General features: G+C 39.8%; 1 protein-coding gene across 1 annotated transcript in view; it reads right to left on the bottom strand.

The window, feature by feature from the left end:
• Positions 1-18,636, bottom strand: part of LOC122088338 (prolyl 4-hydroxylase 1) — an 87,895-nt gene that overhangs the window by 59,823 nt on the left and 9,436 nt on the right. Inside the window, exon 2 of the mRNA XM_042657572.1 lies at positions 17,206-17,253. Within this exon, the coding sequence (XP_042513506.1) occupies positions 17,206-17,253 (48 nt within the window). The remainder of the gene's footprint in view (positions 1-17,205; positions 17,254-18,636) is intronic.

The following is an 18,636-nucleotide window of genomic DNA, read 5'->3' as shown; positions in this document are numbered from 1 at the left end:
GAAGAACAGAATCAGAGACAGCAAGTAGAATCCCAAAAAGAAAAAAAAAAAGAGAAAGCGAGAAGAAAGAACAGAAGACAGAAGAAAGAAGAAAGAAAAAAAGAAAAGAGCCATTCTGTGCAGAGAATCGATCCCCCCAATTGTCTCACCGCCCTCCTCTCTTTCCCAAGTTTCTGTGATTGAACCCCTCTTCAGGTTCCAGTAACAAAAACGAAAAAAAAAAAAAGAGAACAGCACAGCAAACGAATAGAGAAGGACAGAGAAGAAGACAGAAGATAGAAGAAGAACGAATAAGAATGAATAGAAGAAGCAGAAGAAGAAAAAAAGAAGTCAAGATGAGAGAGAGAGGACCACATACCTGCGAAGCCATCGCCAGCCTCTCTCTTGATCTGAGCCAACTCCCGCTGCTGGTTTCCATCTCCGGAAAGAAGCACGTCCCCTTTTATCGGTAACCCAAACCCCATCCCAGCCTTTTTCTTTTTCTTTCCTTAGTTTTTCTTATTTTCCCAATTTGGCCCCCTCTCTTTACCTTTTAATCCCTTTTATACCATATTTCTCCTTATTTGCAATTAGACCCCTGCTCCATACCTGATAGGCTAATACACCCTTCTGTGGCTGAATTTAAGGTAATTACAATTCTGATATCCCTGCTAAAAAATATATATATTTACCATTGTGCCATTCCTTTTTCAATTTTTATCTATTTACTACTTTGCCATTGTCTGTGAGTATTATTTGTTTGTCATCATCATGGTAGCCAATAGTGAAGTGGTTCAACAGCTAAGCTCTTATAAAGGAGAAACTGATACAAAAATTGATGTTCTCACTACCATGGTCACGTTCCTTAAGACAATGGTGGAATCTATGCAAGTTTCTATGGGATCCATGCAAGTCTCTATTGATCGTTTGGTGGCAGCAGATAAAGGAAAGAGTCTCATTCAATCTAGGGATTCTTTTAGAACCACTCCACAGGATTCGTCAGTATCACCACCACCACCACCACATCATACACCACCATATGGAACTGGTAGACATGATGATGGAGCAAAAAGAGTAGTAAAATTGGATGTCCTTGATTTTTAAGGAGACAACAATCCAGAACTGTACCTTGACTGGATTCACAGCTTAGATACATTCTTCAGATGGTACGGGTTAACTAAGGCTCGAAAGATCTTATTTGCAGGAGCCAAACTGAAATGCACGGCCCAACAATAACATAACCGAACCCGAGATATTGGTTTAGTCACTACTTGGGCTGAAATGCATGAAAGTCATGAATCAGAGATTCTTACCTTTTGATTACAAGCAACGCATGCATCTCAGGTTTTGCATAGTTGAAACAGGAGAATTTAACTGTTGAAGAATATGTTGCGAGATTTTATTATTTGGCCACTCGTTCTGATTTTGAGTGGGATGAAGAAGTATTACTAGCACAATTTTGCAATGGTTTGCACCCTCAACTTAGTGTTGCCCTTGCATCTAGTTGACTGCCTACTATGGAAGACGCCGTGCAAGTAGCGTATCAGGTTGAGGAAAGTTTGAAACGCCCATACAATCGGAGAAATTTTGCAGATACTTTTCCTCGAGGTACTAGTTTCATTCTGCAACAGCCTCCTACCCAAAAAAGGTCATCTAGCAAACCACAGGCTAGTGCTACATCTATGGCCTCTTCATGACCTAGTTGGTCGTACTCTCCACCTTGACATGTTTCTGAAATGTCATCTTCACGGCCTACTCGTCCATACTCACCCCCTCAGCGTGGTTCAGATAAACCTTCTGATTCTTCAAAATTTATAGTTCGGTGCTACTCATGCCATGGATTTGGACATATCAGTGTTCAATGTCCCAGCCGTTTGGTTACCTTTATTGATAAAGATTCTTCTATACCATATATTCTTGAAAAGCAACTTGGTTCTAACACAGTTGATTTAAGAGAAGAGCGTGCGCCAGGTGAAGTCAATGAAACTCTCAGTGATGAAGACCAACATCCTTTTTATGTCATTCGTCATGTGTTGACCACTCAGAAAACCACGGATAATGAAGATTGGCGCCACAGTAGTATTTTCCAGACTCGTGTGAAGTGCAATGATCAGTTGTTAACCTTGGTCATTAAGGGAGGTAGTTGCACTAATGTTGTCTCTGAAGACGTTGTTCGTAAGCTGGGATTGAAGACAGAGCCACATCCAAATCCCTACAGGGTTGCTTAGGTGAACAACACTAATCTCAAAATCACAGATAAGTGTTTGGTCACATATTCTATTGGTGGATTTAAGGATACAGTCCAATGTGATGTCCTCCCTCTGAAGGTGTACCATATCCTTCTTGGTCAACCTTGGTTGTTTGATAAGAAAGTACAACATTGTGGGTATACCAATACCTATGCTTTCAAGCATGCCAACAAGACTATGAAGTTTCATCCTGCTAAAGACCTCCCTGAAATTAAGCTCAAGAAGATGGTGGGATCGTTCCTCATTCAGCGTATTCCTTCAGACGGTCGCCTCGGTCCTTTCCCTAACTCAACGGAGTCGATTACTTTTCAAAGGAGGAGAGTTAATGCAGATACGACTGCCCTTACCTGGTTGGACTAGCATGACTGGCTTTGGAAGCCAAGGGCCAAGAAGAACCGGTCCAGCCCAGGGTTTTAGTCTAACAAGGGTTGGAAATAAAATTAGTAGTTATTTAGTATTTTATTTCATGCTTTTTTTTTTCCAGATTTGAATGTAGGAGTTAGGATCTATTTCCTTGCATTGGTTTCCTTTTCTTATGGTTGTTTCCTAGTTAAGGCTAGTTTCCATTTCAGTTAAGCTCCCAATTCTATGTCTTTACTTTCCTATATATTGACTGTAACCGAAGGACAAACTAGAGTGATTTGATTATTGAATGAATCACACAGCCCAGAGGGAGCAACAGTAGGGGCGAGAGAAGCTCGCAAAGCCGGAGAGGCAAAAGGGATGACAGCAGCATGGGTGATAGCAGCAAAGGCGAGGGGAGCTCACATAGCAAACTTTATTGTAGTAGCAGCAACAGGATGATCGTCTTTCGAGGCGAGAGAATCAGGCATTCCAGAGGGGGCGATAGCAACAGGGCAAGAGAAGCTTATGGAGCCGGAGTGGTGAGACTCAAGGGGGGCTACAGCAACATGGGCGACAGCAGTAGGGGCGAGGGGAGCTCGCAAGGCCGGAGTGGCAAGAGGGGCAGGCGAGGGGTCTTCAGCAGACACGAGAGGAGCTCACAGGACAGCCATGGTAGCATCGTCAATGGCGAGGGGAGCTCGTGAGATGTCAAAGAGGACAGGATCACTCAAGAGTCTGTTGGGTGGAGAAGGTTTAGTTGGGTCAGGTTTAAAGGAGGAAGGCAAATAGGCTGAAGGTTTAGGCCCTCTTTGGTATCATTTTTCTTTTTTATTTTTATTCACAGAAACAGTTTTTGGTGTATTTGGTATCATTTATGATGGTTAAATGTATTCCAAAAAAATTGAAAAAACACAAATAAAAAAGAACTTAAAATTAGTTTTTGATTTTTCCCTAAAAACCATTTTCGGCTGTTTATGCGCTAAATGTTAAGAATCCTTAATATGCACGTGTTGCAACGGATAAATTTTGAGTTCAATATGGTAAAATTCCATATAAGATATCTTTAAAAGCTAATCCTTCCCCAAAACCCTCGCCTACCTCTTTCATCCTTCGTTTCTCTTTCCCTCATTCCTTTATGGCTCCAGCAACGATTCCTTCACTGCTCCACCTCTTTTATTCCTGCGATTCTCATCCTCTCACTTGGGTAAGTTTCTCTCTCTATTAGGGATTTGATTTATGAATTTTATTTTTCAGATTCTCACAAGTTGTTCGATTCTTTGGGAAACAACAAGGATTGTATTCAATCTGCTTATTCACAGGTAAGTATCTCTCTGGACGATAGAGGGCTGTAATTTGAACCTTTATCAATTGAAGTTAACAAATTTCTGTATTCGTTCCCTTCTTGAATTGCTTGAACTTTTCTGGTTTCCATATACGTTGGGATCAAGTTTGCTGGTGGGGGAAATTCCTGCCATATTAGCATTACATCAATTTTGAAGAGAACTGAAGAGAAATAGAAGATGTTTTAGAATTAGAAGCATCTTGTTCTCCTTTTGAAACCCTACTTTGCTCTCTCTCTCTCTCTCATTCATGTAAAGTATAACATAAGGGGGCTTGGAGGGGTGGCCTGACTCTGCCCTGTGCCAAAGTCAGGTTCGTTGGATCAAAAGGCCTCTTATCAAGCTATTTTTTTCATTGGGAAGTCATTCAAGCAATATGGTTTGGTAGTAACTTGTCAGTTCAGCGTTTTAAAATCTTCCAACAACTACTCTGTGTTCTCTCATGGGGTCACATTCTTATGATTCATTGGCATTACCAGAACTGAGTATAAATATGGAGAGAGAGAAGAGAGAGAGAGAGAGAGAGACCTGACCTATAGTCCCCCCCCCCCCCAAAAAAACCCAAAAAAAGCAAAACTCTTATAGACTCTTACACCACCAACAAGTCATGTGATATCTTTCTTTTCTCTTTCTTCCCAAACACCCCCAACTAGAAGGGGAGTGGAGGATATGCTCTCAAGCATTTGTCAACTCGGTATTAGAAAAATAAAAGGGGATTATAGAGGTGTAGAGGTATAATACAACGGAGAAATTTTCTTGTGCATTGGATGTTTGTCTTAACAAAACCTGTTATATATATATATATATATATTTTTTTTTTTTTGGGACTAGACAGCTCAGATCAATATTAGAGAAGTAATAGGCTACATTCAAAGTGAGGAGCAATGACATGTTATAATTCTTGTGCTTTCAAGTTACTTCATTTGTTTATTTATTAGAAACATAATTTATTTCAGATGGACAATGGAAAGCAAGTTGATGTAGGTTTGATGGTTGATGCAAAAGGTTTAAGAGAATCGTCATATTGTTGGACTGATGAAAGAGTAAAATTACTAATCAATATTGGTCTCGATTGTTCACGCAAAGGATACAAGTTGAATACAGCTTTCACGAAGGATGGCTGGGCTTGCATCTTAAAAGAATATAACCAAAAATGAGGGAAGAAAGTAACAATGGTGCAACTCAAAAATAAATGGAACACCTTGAAAGCTTTGTGGCAAGCATGGTTGTATTTAAAAAATAATACTAGTGGTTGGGGATGGAACACAGATCTAGAAACTGTTGATCCACCTAGTGATGAGCATTGGAATGCTTATATAAAGGTAAACCCTTCACATAGAAAATTAATTTTTAATTTACAGTTTAGAACCCTAAATAATTTTAGATAATCATTTTATGTCAAAATGAAATTGCAGAAACATCCCCAAGGAAAGCACTTCAAGAATGCCCCCTTGCAAAATGAAGAAGAATTATGTGAATTATTTCACGGTGTTGTTGCTGATGGGGATGGTACGATTTGCCCAGGTGAAGATCGACCACCAACAATACCAAATGTGGTTTCTGATTCCAGGTCTGTAAACTTGAATCCCGATGACTCAAATGATGATGAGCCCATTGAGGTGTCAGCAATGAAGAAGAAGAAACAGAAGAATGCTACAAAGTCATTTAAGAGATCTAAAAAAAGTGACAATCTAGGAGAAGCTATTGAAAGAATGATTTCTCTGGAAGAGCAAAAAAGAGCAGATATTGCAGCTATGTTAGCGATGAAAAAAACCCAAGGAGTAGACGACACAATTGATATGGCTTATGAGATTCTCAACTCTATGGACGGGTTTGAGCCTGGTAGTGTGCATAATGTGCTAGCTTTGGAGGTGTTTGAGGATCAAAGCAAAAGACATTCTTTTGTCAACATGCATGAATCTTCTCGCTTACCATGGCTTAATAGAGCAATTGAGAGGAAACTGGAGGAGTCTAGATCCGATATTTAATGCATAATGGATAATTCTTTTTTATAAGGTGCATGATAGATAATTCAACTTATGTGTTTGTGCGGTTTCAACTATTGCGGAGTACTTTTTTTTTTTTAAAGATTTGTGATGTGTCAGACATTTTGGAGCAGTTTTCTTCATAGTTTTTTTTTTTTGTTAGATAATGTCTGTTGATTTTTTTCTTTCATTTTTAATATTTATAGTTGAAGTGATATGTGTTTAAATGAATTATTTTGTATGATCAATTGCCATCGATGGTGGCGATGAAATATTACTCTATGATGAGGGCTCTCATTGTTGCCAATTATTATTTCTTATGCACGTCGTTTGGAGCAAAAGAAGAGAATCGGTGATGATAGCGATGATGAGACCAGTTCCCGAATTACAAAACAACCAATGCACACATGCCAACTCACAGGTCATGCTTGGATATTTGAAATGCTAAGTCCTAATAAACATCCAAAAAGGTTTCGAAGACTATTCCATATGTCAAGGGAGCATTTCACAAGGTTGGTATATGTATTAAAAGAGAGAAGTTTAATGGCAAACACGAAGAACACCACGGTTGAGGAACAATTAACTATGGCAATATTAGTGATGGGCCTGATGGCTCACAATGTTAGAAACGATGTCATTCAAGAAAAATTCCAACATTCAGGTGAAACAGTGAGCCGTCACTTCCATAATGTATTGGAAGCACTTCTAAAATTTGCTAGAGAGATGATACAACCACCCTCATATGAGGAAAACATCACCTCAAATCAAATATAATCGAAAGTATTATCCACTCTTTGCCAATTGCATTGGAGCAATAGATGGAACACACATAAGTGCATCAATTCCAGTTGCAAAACAAGTACCATATAGATATGGTAGAAAAAATGAAGTCATTCAAAATGTATGTGTTGTATGTTCATTTGATATGTGCTTCACTTGGGTTTGGGTTGGTTGGGAGGGAACAACACATGACAATTGAATATTATGGGAAGCCATCAACATTCCTCGTCTGAATTTTCCCCATCCACCACCAGGTAACCATTCATATTTTTAGTTTGTAGTTATTTTTTTTTTAGATCTAAGTGACAACATTGAATTCTAATTGTTAAATCTTAATTTTGGAGGAAAATACTATCTGGTTGATTCTGGTTACACACATAGTCCTGGTTATATGGCTCCTTTCAAGAATGTTCGATATCATCAACAAGATTTTAAACGAAGACAGCCACAAGGAGCAAAGGAGCTATTTAATTTTACACATTCATCATTAAGAACCGTTATTGAGAGATCATTTGGAGTTTTGAAGAAGCGTTTCCCTATTTTAAAGATGATGCCCTCATATAGTTTCAAGACACAAGTATTGATTGTGATTGCTTGTGTGACTATACACAACTTTATCAGAAATCAATTAGCATCAGATTGACTTTTTGAAAAAGCAGAGAGGAGAGAACTTGATGATGAAGACAGTGACAGTGATGATGATAGTGATGATGACGAGGTTGTGAACATTGCAAATGTGGTAGGCCGTACGCAACAACAACAATGGGAAGCGTATCGAAAACAAATTGCAAATCAAATTAAAGAAACCTATCATAATTGATGTTGAGCAGATGTGTTTATTGTGTGCTTTAACAATTAGTCGGACCTACTTTGTATACTTTGGTTTTATCAATTTCTTAAAAACAAATTCTATAGATGGACAACCAATGGGAGTGTATGCCAAAGCATCAATTAGGCGTGATTTCTCGCTTTCATTTGGGCAGGTCAATCATTTCACCCATCTTGTATATGACACTGACACCACATTTTCAGATATAGTCATTTTCCCACATAATTTTTAAAGTCATAGAAATCATTACGCCCATTGGCATCCCAAACCTATTTCTTATTCTACAAACTATTTGTCTAGTTGTTACCAAACAGTTTTTAGTTTTTACCAAAAATGGTTTTTATTAATGATTTTTCTTAAATAGGTAAAAATCAAAAAGAAAAATGATACCAAAGAGGGCCTTAGTTGAGACATTTTGCATTAGGTATAACACAAATCCAGTCTTCCAACAAGTCTAAGATTACATAAATTTGAGTTGTAATGACAAAGTTATGTTCTGGTTAAATTTTTTTAAAGTGCACAAATGTTGTTAAAATCGCCTGAATAAAAATAATTTTATGGACATCAAAACAAAAGATTGTTTTACTGAACTTTTGGTTTTTATTAATGTTTTACCATGATAAGATTTATAAAAATTTCAGAATTAAGAAAAACCCCAGCATTTGAAAGTTGAAAATCTTTCTTATAACCAAAAATCTAGTTTTCGTTCTTAGACTAGGGGGTCAACTTTTTATTCTTTTGGAATTTTATTTTTAAACTATTTTTATTGGATTCAAATAGCAGGTATTTTATTATTTATGAATAATATCTTAAATAAATGAAATATTTGGCATAAATAAGTGTCAAAATATAAGGCAGCAAGCGCCCAGGACCCAACCAAACCACCTAGACGCTAAGGCTACGCCTTGACAACTATGATGTTGATTTTGATGATACAAAGTATAGGTAGCATACTAAATAATGTTAGAAAAGAGGGAAAATAAAAAATAATACTAGGGAGCTTTGGTCGCGTTGTCTAGGCAGGCACCTTGTCTCCTAAGTGCTTAGGCACCTCTCCACCGCCTTGGGTCCTTGCCGCCTTGACACCTATATGGTTCTCTTCTGTTCTAGATAGCCAAACATTGTTTTCTATTTTATATTCCAATGTTTCTTCTGTTTAATCTTCCGCCACAGGTTTTTGGTTGCTCATATTTTGCAACCTCAAATTGATAAATTATCACCATGGGTAGTTAAATGTATTTTTCTTGGTTACTCTAGAACTCCGAATGGGTATAGGTACTATAATCCTATTACTCATCGCCAGTTTGTCAGTGTTTTTTTTTTTTTTTTTTTTTTTGTGAATAAATAAATGTATTAAAAGAAGGGGAGGGAAAATACAGCTCCAAAGGGGAGATTACAAACCCAACAAAGGTGACAAAAGCCCAGAAAAAACTACAACCACAGCCCAATAGGCTTGAAGACTCAAAAATGTCACAAACATGTCCATTACATCACAAGAGCCCACATGGGCTTAGAAACAAAAAAAATAAGCCCAAAACAAGCAACGGAAACCAAGTCAAAAAAGGGTAACAAAGGCCCTTAAGGGCAACATCTCAAGCCCAATTGGGCAACACAATTCATAACTCAAAAGCCCACATGAGCTAAGAGACGAGAACTAAGAAGCTCAAATCAAAGAAAGGGGAAACAAGGCAAATCAAGGTAGGGTTCCACCAAAACCTACCCAATATATCTCCACACAACTTCCCAGCGGCCAAAACAAAATCGAAGCTCCACCAGCAAGAAGGCAGCCACGGAGGCAGGGTACGAGCCTCGCGGAGGGCCACTGCCAAGCGGAGGTGACAGTCGCAACAGAGGGGCGTCGGTGTTGCCCTAAGGGGCATCGACCTTGCGGAGGGCAACAACGAGGCAGCTTTCATCCGAGCATAGTTGACAGCCATGCGAGCTGCTAGCCATGTAAGTGGTTGGCCTTAGGGGTGCCCGCGGTGCAAACGATTCAATCTGGGAGGAGATGGAGAAACCGGCGAATCCAAATCTGGACTTTGGCTTGGTCAGCAATGAGTAACGCATGAAACTGAATAGAGTGTCACAACCCGCCCAACATATGCCCACGCATAGCACACCAGCCCATGGACTTAGACCATTGGGCTAAGTGGTTAAGTTTATAGAGAATTCTACTATAGTGTAGTAACTCTAGATATTTGTAAAAGATATTTACAGGAGATATTTTGGAGGAGACTTGTAGAGTTCCCCACTAAGGAGGTGGGAAGCTTCTAGTCTCCTTCCCAACCGTTGGATAGATGACATTTGCCATAATCCTAGGCATTCATTGTAACTTGGGGTGCCTATAAATAGGTGTTACCTCATTTGGCAAAGGCACCAACCAAGAGACCAATCCACCAAGCAAGTGAGTTCTCAAGCTTTGTACTTAAGCTTTCTAGTGCAACACTCACTCTTGTGTTCACTACTTCTCTTCCCAAGTCCCTTAAGGAGCATTGTTAGGCTGACTTAGTGCTAGTGAGAGTGCTAAGTGCCGACACGGTTGCTTAGAAAGGTCTAAGGCCGTGACAGTTGTGGTATCAGAGCTTCGATTGTGAGGGAGCCAAGCTTGTGGGATAGGTGATAGGCGAGTCAAAACCGTAGAAGGGAGACCAACCCCAACACAAGAAAGCAAAGGAGCAAAGACAAGTTTGTGGATGTTGGTGTTGCTATGAAGCCTCGTTTAGCTTGGGAGGAGCTAGCATTGGCCGAGGCGAAAGGGTGCCTCGATGTTGTGTAGCAAAGTGGGGAGAAGCTCGAAGGCCACGTGGTGGAGCTCAAGGAGGAGCTTGATGGCCAAATGGGGGAGCTCAAGGAGTCTCTACAAGGTGCTCTCAACACCATAATATATAACTAAGAGGAGATAGTTGCCACCTTCAAGGCTCAAGTGTGTGAGGCTTTGGATAAGGTGGAAGCTCGCCTTGAAGAAGTATGTGATAGTTGGGCCACAAGTAGGAGGACAACGGCGAGGAAGCCACTACCTCTCATGATGCGTCTAAGGGGGATGCACTAAGGCACAGGCGTGACAAGAGGGATAAGTTTACGCCTAGAGATAAGTGTTTCTTATGCAATGAGCTACATTGAGCTAGGGACTGCCCCAAGAGGAAAGCTCTCAATGCCCTATTGGAGGAAGAGGGCCAAGAAGAAAGAGCCACCTTGCACGGGGCCCCTAATGCAGCTTGTTGCCATCAGAGTCAAGACAAGGGTCGAGGCCCCTAACTCCCAAGAGGGTCTGATGTGCGCGGAGGTGTTCATCAAAGGGAAGCCCACACAAGCGAGGGTGGATATGAGAGCCACACACAATGTTGCCTCGGCGGAGGCAAAGAAACCTGGACCAAGGGGGTCCAAGGAGGAAGGATGGCTTAAGGCTGTCAACTCTCAAGCTCGTCCCATACATGGTGTTGCTCGAGGGGTCGAGATGGACATCGGGACCAAGGAAGGTGTTGAGCTCTTGACATCCATGCGGCTCAAGGAAGCAGGTAGGAGGTGCCATGACACTAAGTGGGTTGATCACCCAAGACAGTGACGCATGTGGGCATTGCTGGAAGCGGTATACTACTGGCCTCAGATGAGGGATGACATCGAGGCCAACGTGAAAACTTGTCATGTGTACCAACAAGACAAGGTGAAGCATCAACCATCGAGGAGGTTGCCAAAGCCACTCCCCATAATAGGGAGAGCATCAATGGTCAACAAGGAGGCTGAGTACATGGTCGTTGATCAAGTCATCCAGCAACACAAAATACCTCCTATCAAGGAATATTTAGTCAAGTGGAAGGGGCGACTAGAGAGCAAGGTAAGTCGGAAGCTGGCTGACACACCAAGGCGGATCATGAACAGAAGTACCACAAGGAGGATGCGACGAGGGCGTCGCTAATTTAGGTGGGGGAGAGTGTCACGACCCGCCCAACATAGGCCCACGGGCCTAGCACACCAGCCCATGGACTTAGACCATTGAGCTAAGTGGTTAAGTTTCTAGAGAATTCTACCATAGTGTAATAACTCTAGATATTTGTAAAAGATATTTTGTAGAAGATATTTATAGGAGATATTTTGGAGGAGACTTCTAGAGTTCTCCACTTAGGAGGTGGGAAGCTTCTAGTCTCCTTCCCAACTGTTGGATAAATGACATTTGTCATAATCCTAGGCATTCATTGTAACTTGGGGTGCCTATAAATAGGTGTCGCCTCATTTGGCAAAGGCACCAACCAAGAGACCAATCCACCAAGCAAGTTCTCAAGCTTTGTACTCAAGCTTTCTAATACAATACAAATTTCTTTCACTCACACTCACTCTTGTATTCACTACTTCTCTTCCCAAGTCCCTTAAGGAGCATTGTTAGGCTGACTTAGTGCTAGTGGAAGTGCTAAGTGCCGGCGCGGTTGCTTAAAAAGGTCTAAGGCCGGGACAAGTGACTCAAGGATGAGCTGCTAAAAGCAGAGAGCGGAGAACTCGGCGTCAAAAAGTTCCAGATCTGATCTGCGGCAAAGCTAGCGACACAACGGAACTCCAAATCTGAGCAAGGGCAAGAACTCACCAGATCTGAGGCTTGACAGTGAGGAAACTCAAGGGATTCGACAAAGGGTGGACCATGACCTCCCAATCGTGTGAGACAGAAGAGGAAGAAGATGAGATAGGGTGAAAGGGAGAGGGTGAAGAACAAAAGGAAGAGGGAGGAGGAAGGAGACAATGGAGGATGAGGGAGAGGATGAGAGAAGGAGAAGGAAGGGTGAGAGTTCCCAACGGCAGCCCGAAAAGGAAAACCTTCTGGGAATGGCAAGAGAAAAAGAGAGAGAAAGGAGAGGTCAAACGCCTTTACCATACCTAGTTTGTCAGTGTTGATGTCACTTTTTTCAAGCATATGTCTTATTATTCTCCTTTAGTCCTTTTGGTCCTCCATCAACATCTACTATAGATAATGATAGCACCCCACCTATTCCCGTTCTTTTCCCCTTTGATGATGCTTCTCCACCACATGTAGTTACTCCTCTAATACTAGTATATTTCAGCATCGCAAGAAGACATCACCCCACAAAACAGATCCAATTTCTACGAAAGCCACCATACAATTTGATCCTCATACTAATATTTCTACTACCGGTTTCTCCTCGAAAAGGTATCCATTCTTGCACTCAAAATTCCACGGCTGCCTATCCTATAAAAAATTGTGTCTATCTCTCAACTTCCATCACCTTTCCATATCCTTGCTTTTTCATTGTCTACTAATTTTGTTCCGAAAAATCATAATGGGTATAATTATGCAAAAGTTGGTAAGAGATTACTAACTCCCACATTGATAACCCCAAGTACACAATTAACAGTTCCATAATAGCCTTACGGATAGCTGATAGAAAATCAGAGGAATAACACAGAACCAACCAGCAACAATACTCCAGAAATATAACCTGAAAAACAGGGAAAAAAACCCAAGCTAACCTGTCCCAAAAGGGAGGAGAGAGAAACCTGCGATTGGGAGGGAGAGAGAGAGAGAGAGGAGTGGCTGGCTGTGTAGCTCCAATGGAGCTGTTCTTCTGGTAGACTGTAGGCCCAGTTGTGAGGAATAAAACCCCCAAATATCAACAGATTCCGACGGCTGGTTGCAGAGTTATGAAGGTTCTTGATTTCTGACCTAGGAGAGAGAAAGTCAAGAACTGCAGGAACCAACAGTGAACAGCAGCCGATGGCCTTCCAGCAGAGATCAAGTGGCCCCCTTGGAGAGTAGAACCAGTCCTTAAAAGTCCTTGTTGATTGAACCTCTGAGTTGGCCAATAAAGAAAATCAATTGACTCCAGGAACAGGTCTGAATTCTGAGATCGGTGGCTGCTGTAACAGTAAACAGAAACTGAAATCTGATTGCAGGAATTAATAAAAGAAATAAGAGAATGTGGGGGAAGAGTGGCTATCTCGGCCAGGGCTTCTCACCCACAACTATCTCAGTTGTTTTAACATAATGACTGCAATTTTCTTTATTCAAATCTAAGAAATATCAGTGCATAGGCTCCTCTATTTAAAGAGGGCAGAATTACAATCATACCTTGAATAGGAGCTAGTTTCTAAATTGAACTAGACACTCCTACTACAACTAGGACTTTAAATAGAACTAGGACTAGACTTCTAACTCCAACATGGAGTAGGACTGACTAACTACTAGTCCATATAGGACATTACACTCGATGGGCCCAATGGGTCATTATTGAATTAAACAACTTAAATAAAAGCACTGAATATAAATCCCGTTTTCCTACTTTCTACCCATATTTTAGGCCCATTAAAGTGGGCCATTACGAATAAAACCCATGGGGTCAAAGGCCCAACACATACATAACACAACCCAAGGCTTATTTAATTGCAAATAAGCCCAAGTTATCTACATCAGGGAATCCGCCCCCAAAACTCGGAACAGCCTACGTTTAAAGGACTCCAACAGCCATGATAAAAGGGAATATTCCCAGAACTGCCACGGATGCTGGAATATTCCCTGGAATCCTTGCAGGAATCGGAATATTCAAAAGGATCGCAGAGTCACCTCCCCTTTGGACTCAGACCTCGAATGAATTGACTCCATAAGCAACCTTAGCTGGACATCTATAAAAACAAGGTAAAAACAGGTAAAAGGGGATAGAAAAATTTGACTGAAAAGATTCATCCGTGAATTACCTGCTACTGCTTTTCTGACTTAGGCATCGGAGGGTTACCGGCCCAACCCGGTGCTTTGTTCACCTTCTTCTGCAAGTTCTTTGGGACATTCGGAGCTGCCTCGAACCCTTGCTGGTCAGAATTTGCCGCATCACTAACCAATCTCAATCCTTCATATTGGGACTCAGACCTCTCCACAGCCAAGGATTTCTTCTAACACAACCACAGTCCTTCAAGTTGTGCACCCAAGTTCTCAACCAAGGATTTCTACGTATGTCATGAGCCAAACATTTCACACAATCACAATTCTTCAGACTGTGTACCCAGGACATTGACCAAGGATTTGCTTCATGTACACAAAGTACAACCACGAGTAACTCCATGCTCACCACCAAGTGCAGCAATTGGCTTCTTTCTTCAAGTCTAATAACTGCTCCAAATATGCTTAGCTGCATCTTCACAATATCTTTCCTTTACCCTTTTTCTTCAATATGATCTCTCTATGAAGCTCTTTATCCTGTGAGAAGTAACCACCTTATATGGAAATCTTAAGTCCTTATAGTTGTGACTCAAGCATTTTTATAGACACCCAACGAGCTGTTAAACTAGCTGCTAGAGTCAAGCTTAATTCAAGTTGATTTTGAATTCAAATATAATAACATTAATGAAAAGTAGTTAAACTTCATCATTAACCAAAGACTTCCCTAAGTTCCAAGGAAAACTAGTTTTTAAACTCTCTTGGACATTGATGAAGATGCCTTGAGAACTTAACAAATAACACTTTATCCACTAAGCCCCTTTATCTAGTGATCCAAACTGCCACTTTTGAATCACCAAACGACTGTTCATGGCTGACTGCACCACCACTACTAACCATAAAAACATAGAGCCAAGCTAATCACTGTTAACCGTCTCTACGATCTGCAGGTCTATACGTAGAGATTTTTCATTCAACTTCATCAACCGCAGCTTCACATGGATAACCGTAGACAACAAGGTCAAAATGTACTCTAAGTTAAACCATCAAGATTCTGGGTTTTCACTTAGGTCTCACTACCTTATAGGAATTTTTTAATCTTGCTCACATCCATACATCAAAATTACAATTTAAGCGATTATAATCTTAATCTTCATGAAAGACACCATCTCCAATGTTGATGTAGACTTTGAAGCTCTTCATGGTCTCTTCTTGGATGTTGCCCACGACTGTAGCTCTTACAGTTGACCGACTTCAGCAACTCTTCATCTTCCTCAACATGCTTTGCTCTTGACTTCAAGGATTGTCCTCATTGAATTGGTTAACACTACCCTTCACATGTCTCACACACATGGTAGAACACCCTAAACTAAGGATTAGTTGCCACTATTCTACACACTACACATGCCTTACACACATGTTAGAACACCCAATCGCAATTGTTTTGATATCCAAAAAATTTCTACCCAAATGATAGATCCCTTTAGATTCAACACACTGTTTTCCCATGCCAAAACAGGCCCGCATGTCAGGAGGAGATAATGGTTAAGTGCATAGTTGTCACGGCGCCAAGGCGAACCAAGGCGGTAGAGGGTTGTCTAAGCGCTTAGGCGAGAAGGCGCACGCCTTGAGGCGAACAAGGCGACCAATTGTTATTTTTTATTTTTCCTATTTTATAATATTATTTAGTAAGCTATATATACCTTGTATCATAAAAAATCAACATTAAGCAACATAAAGTCATTAAAAATCAACATTTAGCCATATTAAATTATAAAAAATTAACATTAAGTCATATTAAGTTATAAAAAATCAAAATTTAGAGAAATGCTCTGGTTCTATAACAAGTTTGACTGGTCAAATGATATTATTTTTACATGAGACTTTTTGTATCAGTTATAATATAAAATCAGCTTTCCAACAAGTCTAAGATTACTTAAATCTAAGTTGTAATGACAAAGTTATGCTCCGGTCAAACTTATTTTTAAGTGCGCGAATGCTGTTAAAATCGCCTGAATGAAAATGATTTTATGGATATCAAAACAAAAAAATATTTTACCAAACTTTTGGTTTTTAGCAATGTTTTAACATGATAGAATTTATAAAATTTTCATAATTGAGAAAAACTCCAGCATTTAAAAGTTGAAAATCACCCCTATAACCAAAATCCAGTTTTTCTTCTTGGACTGGGGGGTTGACTTTTTATCCTTTTGGAATTTGATTTTTAAACTATTTTTATTGGATTCAAATAGGGGGTATTTTCTTATTTATGAATAATATCTTAAGTAAATGAATCATTTACTTAAATGATATTTGGCATAAATAAGTGCCAAAACACAAGGCGGTATGCAGTGCAATAAGGCGAATGTCACTTAGGCCCCAGGCAAACCGCCTAGACGCCTAGTCGTCGCCTAGGCGACGCCTTGGCAACGCCTTGACAACTATGGTTAAGTGGTTCCTTCATGTTTAGTTATTTTAAGCCATTGAGGGTCATACTGGCAACATTTTTTGTTTATATCTGCTATTCGGTTAATGGTGGCAGTTCTTTGCACTTTAAGTTAATATTTAAATCTTTAATTGATCATTTAATGCCATAGTACAATTGCAAAAAAGAGGTTCAGAGACTGACATTCAAAGCTAACTTATACAATCAAAATTCCAATATGATGTATGATAAATCCAAAATGCTCTCATTTTTTTTAAATATTCTCTCAACATCAGTATCTCTCTCGTTGCAACTTGCAACTGGTTGGTCTGATTATTCACTTCCCAATTTGCTTCAAAGGAAGCATTGAACTCAATCAGTGATTAACATAAACTAATATGCTCAAGACAATATAAACAGGTTGAATCCTGTTTTAAAGCAATTTTAATGATCCAAAGAAACTTTGATATCCATAAGAGTCAAGAAACTCAAAGTGAAACAGATTCAATCAGCAGAACTGATGCATAAAAAAATAAAAATACGCTTTTTCACAAAATAGAGCACTAAATCCTTAAATTTCAATCTGAAATTGAATGAAAAATTATTATTGTAGAGAAAACTTACCGGATGACTCTTCCAATCGTCTTATAAATGCTAACTGAAACAAAGCACCTGCATATCCCAAATATCAATTCAGCTAGTTTTTATTAATGCTTCTCAACATTACATAGACATTTGCTACTGGCAGCATGTTGCAGCTGGTTGTATTCATTCATTGACAGTGCCAATGAAGAGAATGAAAATGACAATTGCTGCATAATTATTTGAATAATAGTTGTCAAGGAGTTGCTAGGAGACACCTAGGCATGCAGGCGCTTTCGTGGAAGCTGGGTGGTCACTCAACTTAGTCTGCCATTAAAAAGCGACAGCCTTGTGGTTCTGAGTGTCACCTTGGATGCCTAGTGACCTGAGCAGGTGACTTATTGTGTTTTGTATGTTTATTTATTTTCTAAAATGACGCTACTTCTAATATTTCTATTAACTTGTGTACAGGTTATAATGCAAGTTAGAAACATGGAATCAATTTGTAATAGAAATCAAAAGAAGAGAAGACAAAAAATTCGAGTTCTTCCTCCAGGCCTCTGAAAGAGAAGAAACTTGAAACCCTACATGCCCTACCTAAGTAATGAGTACCTCTTCTTCCGACGCAATCTTCCTTCAGAGGCATCCTCTTCTTCTTCTCCAGTTCTTCCCACCTTTTTTCTTCATCTTCTTTTTCTCCAGTTAACCGCCCCTTTTCTCCTCCTCCTGTTCTTCCTCTGATTCTCCCCCCCTTTCCTTCTTTGATTCTTCTTTTTCCACCCCTTCCTCTATGTTCTACATGTATAAATTATTATCCGTTTACCTAATTTGTTAATTATTATTGATTCTCCAATGTCATTTCCAGCTCAAATGTGTGTGACTCTATGTGCATACAATGGTGTAGTACTATAGTCATTTACTTGGTCAGGTATAGTACTTTAGTACGTCAAATGTGTGTGTGCCAAGGTTTAAGATCTCGGTCTTGCCCCCTATCTTGCTGATCCAAAAAAGCGGGATCTGGCGAGATCTCGCGGAGATCATGCATTTTTTTCCAGTGAACTCAATGGTTGGTCTCAGTGGCCTATGGTCTTTGTAGCCCCATGAAACTTGCTATTTACCCTATTTTAGGCTTTCTAAACACAATGGAACCATCAGTTTTTAAAAATCAAACATAAAATGGTACTTCGACCTTGTACCCTATATAAGTAATCTCTGACTCTTTGGACCCTAGGCTAGTATGCTCTATTCCACAATCCACATTCCACAATCAGCACATGACACAACATAATCATAAGAATTTAAAAGACATCATAGATAATTAGTTAATTGTCAAACAATTAACATTGATGACTAATGAGTGACATTCACATACATTGAAAATTTGAAATGACATAAGATAAGCCACATAACAACATAAGGTCGTACAGTACATACTACATAACACATGCACATATTACTGTGTGCATACCTTAC

Source organism: Macadamia integrifolia, chromosome 9, assembly GCF_013358625.1.
Source record: "Macadamia integrifolia cultivar HAES 741 chromosome 9, SCU_Mint_v3, whole genome shotgun sequence".
In the NCBI taxonomy this organism is placed as follows: domain Eukaryota; kingdom Viridiplantae; phylum Streptophyta; class Magnoliopsida; order Proteales; family Proteaceae; genus Macadamia; species Macadamia integrifolia.
Note: the sequence above shows the minus strand (reverse complement) of the source record. Positions and strands in the feature narration are given on the sequence as shown.